The sequence below is a fragment of the Charadrius vociferus genome, unplaced genomic scaffold, assembly GCF_000708025.1.
Source record: "Charadrius vociferus isolate BGI_N301 unplaced genomic scaffold, ASM70802v2 scaffold636, whole genome shotgun sequence".
NCBI lineage: Eukaryota > Metazoa > Chordata > Aves > Charadriiformes > Charadriidae > Charadrius > Charadrius vociferus.
The window spans coordinates 1,465,525-1,475,876 of NW_009649189.1; the positions used below are offsets into that span (position 1 = coordinate 1,465,525).

The 10,352-nt window shown below is 46.2% G+C and overlaps 1 protein-coding gene across 1 annotated transcript; it reads left to right on the forward strand.

Moving 5' to 3' along the window:
• Nucleotides 1–819: 819 nt before the first annotated feature.
• Nucleotides 820–8,304, forward strand: FKBP6 (FK506 binding protein 6, 36kDa). Its single transcript, XM_009888888.1, has 7 exons — nt 820–850; nt 1,335–1,424; nt 1,926–2,128; nt 3,379–3,498; nt 4,572–4,766; nt 5,083–5,192; nt 8,226–8,304. The coding sequence occupies exons 1-7, from the start codon at nt 820–822 to the stop codon at nt 8,302–8,304; spliced, it is 828 nt and encodes a 275-aa protein (XP_009887190.1).
• The last annotated feature ends 2,048 nt before the right edge of the window (nt 8,305–10,352 follow it).

Sequence of the window (10,352 nt, forward strand, 5' to 3'; positions counted from 1 at the left end):
CCGGGAGCCTCAGTGGCAGGTACTGCTGGGCAGGCCCAGGGGCTTGTGTGCGCCCTGTGGGCTGTGGGAGGCCATGTGGCAGCAGCTGGGCACATGCACCCCCTCCCCCCCTCCTATCACAGGGCCCGGCCTGACTTTTACACCTTTGCCAGGGCTCTGTGCTGCCAGCCAGGCATCCTGCTGCAGGTGCTGCGCAAGCTCACAGCTCTGCTCCCCAGGGCTTTGGGGTGCTCTGTAGTAATGTGATGCCCTGCTTCGTGGGTACAAGCCTACAGGCTCCACTGATCATCTCCTGAGCAGCTTTTTTTTATAAATGGCAACTGTTAAATTTAATCCGTGGTTAGCAAGACTAAGAAAACCTAAAATCCTTGGAAGCATAGACTGAAGTTGGGGTCTTGTGCTTCTCTATGTCATTTACATCTCAGTGCAAGGTCCTTGCTTTGGTCTGTGCGGCTGGGCCTGAAGTGTGCGCTGGGGGAAGTGGAGAGGGCAGAACCTCTTGTAAAAGATCCCCTGAGCCTCTGATGTTGAGGTACTGGTGGCTGGCAAACCTGAGTGCTTTGGGTTTCAGCATGAGATTAGAACGAGAACTTAAAAGTTCTTATATTATACAGTAGTATGTCTGTCTGGTTCAGAGACTGCTCTCCCTTATCAGTGTTTTAGCACTTGGGATACTCTGTTTAACTTCTTGTGGCTGACAGATTAAATGAAAGGGCATCCTGACCTTGAGAAAAGCAGGATTTCCAGGTCCCGCTTGTGTTTACAGTACAGAGAAGTTTGAAGCTGAAAGTGGTTCTTGAAGTGCAAGGACCTGGTGCCATGTCAAGGGAAGCACACTGGGGTTTTCTGAGTGAGTGATGGAGTTAGCTCTACAGCTCCATGGAAAGTGGTCGAGCTTGGAAGCATACATTTCCCCTTTTGTTTCTCTTTCTAGAGCTGCAGCTTTGGTTGGGAAAGGCTCAGTTATGTATTTCTGCAGATAATTGGACCATTTTAATCTCTGCAGCTGAAGTTTCCATTCCAATTCTTAGAAACACAAAATTACATCTCTTGATTAGAAAGTCATCAAGACTGTGAAGCAGCTGTTTTATTTGGTGTTGATGTTAAAACATAATCAACACCACTTGGCTGCTTGGATGTGACCAGGTTTTCGGTACAAAGACAAGGTAGTTTGTGCTGACTCTGCTGTTCTACAGCAGAAGGAAGGAAGAAAAGCAGGATAAAAGGATGATGTTGCAAAACCAATTCCTGGTGTGCTTCCAATGGTACTGTTGCTGAATATGAAATCATACTTTTGCTTTTCTCTTCTCCCTGCTTCTTGCTTTGGGCTGCAGTGAAGTACTCTGGGTACCTGGAACACAGGGATGAGCCCTTCTGCACAAGCGGCTACAGCAAGTCTCCTAGGCTGATGAAACTTGGAAAAGGTAGGTTTGAGCCAAAAAGTTTGTCCTGGGACTCAGGGTTATAAAGACCAGCCCATTAAGACATGACAATTTAAATGCTGTTTAGTATCTTTAGGTTATTTGAAACCTTTAAAATTTGTTAATAGAGTCTAAAAGCCTCCTGCTTCGCACAGGTGATGGTCAGTCTGGACCTGATCACCCTCTGCCCCACTTGACTGTGGGAGTGAGCAGCAGTGCCCATGCTGTTCATGGTAGCAGGGCTGCTTGCTGCCTGCCCTGAAAAGCCTGCTGGTCTTGGTGTTTTTAAATCACCTGAGAGGAGATGTCGCTGTTTACTGTGTGCTTGGTCCCACAGCAGACTGCCTTAATAAGCCATAACAGGGGGCAGCTGACCATTGCAGTTGCTGAGATATGAGCTATGAAGGATGTTTTCCTCCAGGCTTTTGGAGGAATTGTTGTTTGGAGTCTGAGGGGGTTTCCAGGTTTGTGATTCTCATGGCTTTCCATTTCTTGTTGCGACAGACATTACCCTGGTGGGCCTGGAAATTGGCCTGCTGACAATGAAGAAGGGAGAGGTGGCGAGATTTGTCTTCAGACCAGATTACGCCTATGGGCAGCAGGGCTGTCCTCCTCTCATTCCCCCGAATGCTACAGTCATGTTTGAAGTGGAGGTGCTGGACTTCCTAGACTCGGATGAATCTGACACATTCTTGGAGTTGACTGCTGTGAGTTGCCTTAATAAGGTTTGAGACCTAAATCTGGAGGCTAAACCTTTGTTGTCTTTCCTTCCAGTTGCTGTTGCTCATGTATTACATATGTTTAGCTTAATTACCGGTGCAGTTATCCAGACCCTAGGCTGCTAGCTGCACTCCGATACAAACACATGCCCTCTAATGCTGCCCCTGCACACCTTGCTCTGTTTGCACTCCTGTGCACAGGTAGAAGCTGGGTGCTGCCTTTGTTTGCTCCCATGTGCTGGAGCCAGTGAAACAACTTCCATTTATTTTTAGCTTTATGAGAAACCTCATGGTTTCACTAGAGGGCACCAGCTTCCAGGAATTTCTCTGAAGGAACAGTAATGAGCTTGTCCGTAAAAATCCTGTTCAGTCTGCAGCGTTCAAGTGCCCCCCTCCCCTTTGTCTCTGCTTCTTGGCTGCTCTCCCAAGTGCTCCTTCACTGTTCCCTTTCCTCCCTGGTGAGTTACGGTGTTATTGTTAATTCCCCCTTTTCATGTAAAGGGCTTTGGTCTGTGGTTGTGGGTCAGTGAGTGGGGCACAGGCAGCAGCACTGGTAGGGGAGGCCCTCATTCCCTCCTGCTGCAGCACAGCCTACTTTGTCTGCACATAGCCCTGCGAGCAAACACTACTTGTTGCAAGAGGGCTTACTCCCCTTCTTGCCACTTGTCCACCCTTTCTGGCTAACTGACCTCTCTCTGAGCTGGTTCAAACTTGGAAACCCAGGAGAAAACCTGTCTCTGAATTTTTATCTTTTTTATTATTTTTTTTTGTTTGTTTTGCTGGGTTGATATCTTCTGTGGGTGTCAGGCTGATCCCAGAGCTGGCCTGAGGCAGCCACCATGGGTGATGTTGAGCCATGAATCAGCTTCACCTTCTGTGCCAGCAGTAGCATTTGTGCTAACTCTCTGCTCTGTGCTAAGCAGGTGAGAGTTGGGCAGAATTTAAGAACAAATTTCTGCCTTCCCCCCCCCGCCCTGGAGTCCGTCTTGTCCTGGTGAGCTTCCCAGCCTGGTTGGTAGCACGCTTCAGCAGGAGTTATCAGCACAAGAATGGTGGGATGTTTTAGCCTGGTGAAGGGAAATGCCACATGGTGGTGGCCTGGCTGGACGCTGCGGGGGCTTTGGCAATGGCCTGGCTCCTCCTCTGTGAATAGAAGGGAACTGTGCAGGACTCTCCTGTCTGAGCTCTCTGCTTGTGTTCTCTTGTTTGAGCTGAAATTTGGGTATTTCTTTACACAGGAGCAGCAGGATACATTTCCGCTACAAAAGGTGTTGAAAGTGGCAGACACGGAGAGAGAGTTTGGCAACTACCTCTACCGTAAGCAGCACTTTGAGGGTGCCAAAGACAGATACAAAAGGGTATGACACCAGAAAAAAAAAAAAAGCGTTTTCCATTGTGAAAAGCTGTGAAAGCAATGATTATTAAGTGCTAGCTCACCGTAACAAGTACAATTTAGAGATCAAGTAACTTCATTATATTTTCCAGGCATAGTTTGTTATTTAAGGACAGATTTTAAACACCTGCTTTTGTGTGAGTGGCAATGGTAAATGATGGAGGAGAAGGGTTGGCAGAAATAGACAGAACCCTTTTCTTTCAGGCTTGTTGTCTATGGAACAAGCTGAGATGGAAGAGTACATCTTGGCGGCTCTGTGAGCCCTGAGTAGTTTGCGTGGCTGACTGCTAAACTGGAGCCTTTCAGGCCGGCTTCTGCTGGGAGATGTTACAATACAGCATGGCCTTGTAAAGCATGCTAGTTAACGATTTGAGAAGTAGTCTAGAATCCCCACGATCTGGAAACAGATATCGCTGGCATCCTGAGCACTCTGCTTTCAGCCTTCCAGTTGGGAACCACACAGTACTTGAGGTTGGTAGGAACCTCCGGAGGTTCTCTAGTCCAGCTCCCTGCTGAAGAGAGGTCAGCCACAGCAGGAGGCTTCCCAGGGCTGTGTCCATTCAGGCTTTGAATGCCTCCAAGGACAGAGACTTCACAACCTCTCTGGGCAGGAAAATACTCACTTGTTCCCAAACTGGAATGCACTTGCCTTTGTTTCAGAAGTAGTGAGGTTTAGGTGAGATTTTTTCTTCCTTCCATTAAGGGTTGCTTTTTCTTGGTATTCCTTTGTAATAAAAATAATGTAAATTCCCTGTCTCCCTGTAGGATTTCTCTTCTGTCTTTGGCCTTAAAATCTGGGTGTAGTATTTTTATTCTGCTGCTTTCAAGTTCCTTGGTAGGTTCCTAAACCTGTAGTCTAATGGCTGAGCTGGCTAGTTGTGCTGATAATGCTATGCAATATATTTAGAATTTTGGTTATTACTATTTTTAACTGACCTAGGTAAACAGAACCATGGGTGTAGCTGGTTGATGAGATGGATTTCTCACTTTCTGTAACAGATTTGTTGTGCTCTAGTTCTTTTTTTCCTGTCTGTTCAGGCGTTCTCCATCCTCCATCGCAGCCCTTCTAATGAGACAGAGCAGTGTCAGATCAATGCTTCCAAGTTGCTGGTGCTACTGAATCTCTCGCTTACTTACCTGAAACTGGAATGTCCTGCCCGAGCTTTGATATATGGGAAGAAGGCCTTGGAGATTGACCAAAGAAATGCCAAAGCACTGTTCAGGTGTGGTCAGGTGGGCAAAAATAAATTCCTCTGGTAGCCACATCAAGGAATATGTCAGTCTGACTGGCTGTGGAGAGAGCCTTGAATGAACCAAGGGGAACCACTAAATTCTGGGCCAGGCCCCCTAAGCTGCTGCAGCAAAGTGGTTTGTCTGACCTTTTGGAAAATCTCTCTCTCTAAATCTGTCACATAGATCTTGTCATGGGGTATTTCTGAGCTACCTGGGTCTGTCTCATAAATGTTTGTGGCTGCACATGTTTCAGCCCTGGAGAATGGCAGGGAGCCTATATTTACCTTCTGATGCATCTGTCTTTTTTCAATGGCAGGCTTGTCTCTGCATGACAGAATACGAAAAAGCACGGGATTTCCTGGTCAGAGCTCAGCACATACAGCCATTTAACCAGGATATTAACAATGAGCTGAAAAAGTTGGCAAGGTGAGAGAACTCCTTTCCATCCCAGTGGAAGAGAGAGTACTTATACAGGCTGGAACACCTGCTCAAAAATATCTAAAACGTTTTTTAAAAAAAAAAAAAAAAACAACAAAAAAATCCCAAAACAAAACACAAAACTTTTGGGTTCGTAAGCGACTTGGGAAAATGCAGAAGGTTTCTTTTAGTGTGGAGACAGCTGATTCAAATGCTTTGCAGACACAGTGGTTACAGGTGATAGGTGAGAAGCTGAGAGCACTGACTCTTTCCATATGGTTTCTCTGGGGGGATGTGTGTGTTACGTTCCTTGTGATTACATGGGTCAGGGTTAGAACAGGGAGACAGGGGCTGCTGAAAAGCCTCAAAACCAATGAAATGCAATAGGCTAGCGCTCAAGCCGGTAATGTTCTGGATTAGTAAATATGACTTTCCATACCCTTTAAGATGCATTGGTTAATTGCAGCAGCTCTTCTGTACTGCAAGTGCTTTGGTGTAAAATACTGCAAATACTAATGCTCGTTTAAAAGTGAATTTCTTGCTGTCTTGGAGGTAATAAGTGAGCAATCCCGAAGGCAAACTTTCCCTGTGCCCGCAGGCTTGAGTACAGCACAATCCTGCCAGCTTTAGTCATGCCCCACCAAAACATGATGAACGCTAGTCTCTGCCCTCGTTCTCTTCTTCCCTCTGAAACTGGGAAAAGTGCTAGCTGGTTCCCAAAAGTGTGTGCTGTACTTCTGACACTTTTCGCAGGCTCAGAAGGCGATGCAGTCCCCAGCTTCAGAGATGACAAAGCAGCCCTTGAATCCAAACCCTCTTCTTTTGTGTGTCGCTGCGAGGCATTTGCAAAAAGGCTTACAGGCAGCAGTAGCATCTCTTGTTAGAGTAGTTGGTGCAGCTGGAAAAGCCAGTCTCATGAGCTGGGTGCCTTCATCAGGTAGTGTTTTGGTAGACAGCTGTCGTTGCACGCCGGTGTCCTGTATACCCACGTTGTCTTTAATAGTCTGTGATAACACCAGGTCTTCAAACTTGTTCTGTTACTTCTGAAGTACAAAGAACTTGAAGGCAGTATTAGCTGCTGGTCTGGAAATCTGAAATAAACCATTGTTATTCATCCTGATCTGCCTCTGGGTATGTAGCTACCAAATTGCTAGGTGAGCCCAAGTAGTTATGAAACAGATCTGGATGGCCGGCTAGCTCCTCTTGGAGTGGGTGGTGTCAAAGACCCCTGGTACAGTGCTAGAAATCCTGATTCTGGAAGCCTCGTGTGTTCCTGTAGACTCATTTGAAATATGTTGGTAGGTAAAAGAGAAATCTTGCTAATAATGTTGAGGTTTTGCTGCCAGGAAGCAACAAGGCATTCTGCCTTCGGGGAAGCAGTGGGCAGGCTTGTTGGCTCTGACTCTGGAGGCAGCAGCACGTACAGCTAACACATGTGTCAGTAAGCTGAGTACGCATTAAACCACATGTCTTGGAGTTTCTGCTTCAGTGCCAGTTAAAATTGGTGTATTTTTTGCTTTTACTATGACAAAGAGTAGAATTAGTATAAAATAGATGAGGATGTTATCGGGTGGTGTTAATTATGCCATACCTCAGTCTAGATCCTGTAATGTTGCCAAATTGCCTTACCTGAGAAAGCTCTTAATGTGATCTGGCAAATGCTTGAGAAATGGAGTATGAATCAAAATCTTGGTCTTAGAGGCATTTCACTTCCTTACTGGGTACATTTATAGTTTGTAAAAAGGAATGTTGTGTGTTAATCAACAGCTACCTTTTGCTGTCTAAAACAAAACTTCGAAAAGCAGCTGTTTAACAGCTGAACCAGGTTCTTGGCAAAATTCACTTCTCTGGAGAACAACAAACAGAATCTAGGCTGAGGATTTTGTGGAATACGTGTCTGGTACCAGCTGTAGTGGTCTTGGTGGTGCAAATTCTGCTGCTGGATTTGGCATTTTTATGTGAAGGCTTGTATTGTATCAAATCCAGAACAAAATAGGGTTGTTCCAACACCTGGCATGAGTCTGCGCCTCCAAATGAGGGGCTTTTGGATTTTCTGCTGCAGTATCCACAGTCTAGGTGGGCATCCCTCATCTACTCAGTGTGGACAGTTGTGGTAACATCTGTCTGAGACTTAACAGAAGAGTCTTGCTGTGCTGGGATTTCACTGACTGAAACACTTTGAGGTTCTGGACCCAAGGGGTGCTGATGGTAGGGAGCTGAGGGAGCATTCACCAGCGTCACACTTGTGCTGTTTCTGGTGTGCTGCAACAAAAACCTTTGCATTTGACCTTATATGGTAGGAGATGCAGGAGAGCTGACCATGTGGGCAGCCATTCATCCCTGGGACAGTGCCTAAACTGAGTCACCCTCTGGCTCAGGGATTCCTCACCAGTGAGACCTTGTTGCCGGTGAGGTGAGAGCACAGGGTGCAAAGGACACTGTGCTTGGAGAAGCAGTGATTAAAATGGAGCAGTCTGAGAAGCTTTTGCCATGCTAATGTGACGGTGGCAGGGAAGTGGGAATGGAGGAACCATCTGCCCTGTCATCTACTTTGTCAAGACACAAACCTCTGCTGTCTCCTACCCATCCTCTGCGTAGATTTGGTGTCAGTGGTAGATAACCTGGAGTAGGGCACTTGGGTGATGTCCCTTGCTAGGTGCTGAAGGAGCTCGCACAAGAAGTGGCACAAATAAGGAGACAAGAAACTAGAACACGGGATAGAGGTGGGGGTTCCTCTGCATCATTATATGTTTGCAAAACTGGTGTAGAAAGCATCTGGCTACCAAAAGTCAAATGGTCTACTAGCTAATAGTCACCAGTGGAGCAGAGACCCACGGTCTGGGGCTGAGGCACAGTGTTTCCATCTCTCCTTCCCTGACATGGCAGAAAGAAGGGCTTGGAGGTGCTGTCTCTCTGATACCAGCACATTCTTACACTAGGCTAATGTGTTTATATAGAAAAAATAATACTTATTTTGTGTTTGTGGCACTGATGGGCAGGCAGTCCACAGCCCATGATGCCATGCTGTACTCTCATTTGCAGCTGCTGCAAGGACTACATGGAAAAGGAGAAAGAAATGTGCTGCCGAATGTTTGCCCCTCCCAACTCTTCTTCTGGCTAACTAGAAATAAAGGTAATCAAGCTGTGAAAAAGGCTGAGGTCTACCAAAACCTCTGTCGTGTCTGAACTGTGTTTTTTGGGGGGGGAACCTGCTTCTCTTCTACATGAGAGGGTTTTGGAGGTGAAATACAAGGTAACAGGAGTGGGTGGAGAGGAAGGGCAGGATGGTGGGGTGAAACGCTGCTGCAGCATCAGCTTGGAGAATCTTTCCTGTGAGGCAAGCTGGTGTGGGACAGAAACCTGAAACTGGCAGCACTTGAGTAAGTTTGGTTTTGTTGTTTCCTGTGCTGCTCATCCCAGCTATTCCTTGTCAGAGCCAGGGGGAAAAATAGCTGTGTAGTCTTGTTTCTCTGCCAATTAAAAGAAACAAAAAAAATTGTTCCTGTCCAATTTAAGAACTGGATTTCCTCCTCCCCTCCAGCGCTCTTGTCTGGAGCTGTTGGAATGCCTCACTTCAGAAAAACCTAAATATTTTATTTCTGGTTTTTTTTAAATATTAAAAGACCTGTTTGTATAGAAAATTTCAAATAGATGTTTTGGACTCTTTAAAGCCTTAAATCTTCTAGCAAAATTGACGGGTTTATAAATGCACAAAGGCTCTCTGATCATTCTTTTTTTTTTTTCTTTTTTTTGTGAAAACCTTTGGGGGGTGTAAGGAGGAGTGGAAATCTTCGCTGGTCTCTTGCCTCAGGGTAAACCCTAGGGAAAAAGTTGCGGAAAATGACAGCAGCCTTCTGTCAGAAAGCATCACCAGCTCAGGGCCGTCAGAGTTTGCTGCTGTTCTCTCTCATGCAATACAGGCAGTACCTCTTCTACTTGTAGAAAATTAGTATTGGCAGCCTTTCCATCAGCAGCAGTGCGAGTGCAGGGTGCAGGTCTGGTATTTTAAGGCTGGCTCTTTTGTCTGTGCTTGTGAGGAAGCTAAGGTGGTATTTGAGGAGGAGATTTGATGGAACGGCTTCTTCATAAAGTGACACAACTCTCCTCTGGCTGGATGTGCCTCCCTGCTGTAGTCTTTCACCCCTGTGCCCTGCTCTGAGCTGGGCGTGTTGCTAAACTGCCTTGGAGCAGAAATTCTTCTGCCCTGGGTTCAGGATGAGACTGATCATGTCTGTTAGCAGGTACCTACCCCCAGGCAAGTAGCTGTGAAAGGGGCTTTAAGACTGATGTGTGATCTTGCCAGCGTAGGCAGGAAGTCCATGGCTCCGGATTTGGCAAGGAGGCTCCAATTCTCCACTTGCTGAATTTTAGAGACTTGCAGTTTGGAAGCCTGTAGGACTTGGCTCTTGTGTCTGATGGCAGTATATATCAGTGCCTGATCTGGGACGCTTCTTGTGTTGATCTGTGCATCAGCTGGCCCTGCTTTGTGGTGGGAACTCTACATGAATGTGGTGATCTGCTGGTTCACCAGACGGGTCCTTCACTGGTAAAGCTGTGTGGCTTCTTCCCAAAAAGTGGCTTGCAAAGATGCCGATTTCCACACAGTTGGTGTAATGGCACATAGCTATTGTTGCAAGTAAAACAGTGTCTTCAGTTAGTGGAGACTGAGAAGTGCAAAGGGGAAGTGGAAAAAGAGAAACCTGTGCTGGAGGCAAGCTTAAAGATTTGGCTGAGCTGTTCATCAGCCAGAGTTTCTCTGCTAACTCCTGCTAATGCACACGTACAGCGCTTTCCTGGAGTTCTCCTGCCTTACACAGCTGATGGACAGCTGTCAGTCAAAAAGTTTTCTAACCTTCTTTGAGGTTGATTTTAGTTACAGTATTAAAATAAACTAAGTTTTCCAGACAAACATAAATCACAGACCTACACAAGAATCTACTGTTAACTTCATTGCAAGAAAAATCCCTTGCTGGAGGAGGTTCTTGCAGGGTAGAACCTTGTGCTAGCTGGAGGTTGGTTTGCTGCTGTGCCTTGCTTAAAAACTTCATTATGTATTCTCAGAGGAGCAAAGCAGTTCCAACTGGAGCTCCTGCTCTCTATCAAAGGCACTGCTAATTAGTCAGACTTGAGGCAGAGCATTCTTTGGTGTTTTCTGACAACTTTGTGCAA

What these genes read in the sequence shown, in the direction of transcription:
- FKBP6 (XM_009888888.1), top strand. Translation starts at nt 820, where the DNA reads ATGTCAAGGGAAGCACACTGGGGTTTTCTGA. An exon ending in GCTGATGAAACTTGGAAAAG is followed by an intron (nt 1,425 to 1,925) that starts GTAGGTTTGAGC and finishes TTGTTGCGACAG; the next exon opens with ACATTACCCTGGTGGGCCTG. An exon ending in CACTGTTCAGGTGTGGTCAG is followed by an intron (nt 4,767 to 5,082) that starts GTGGGCAAAAAT and finishes TTTCAATGGCAG; the next exon opens with GCTTGTCTCTGCATGACAGA.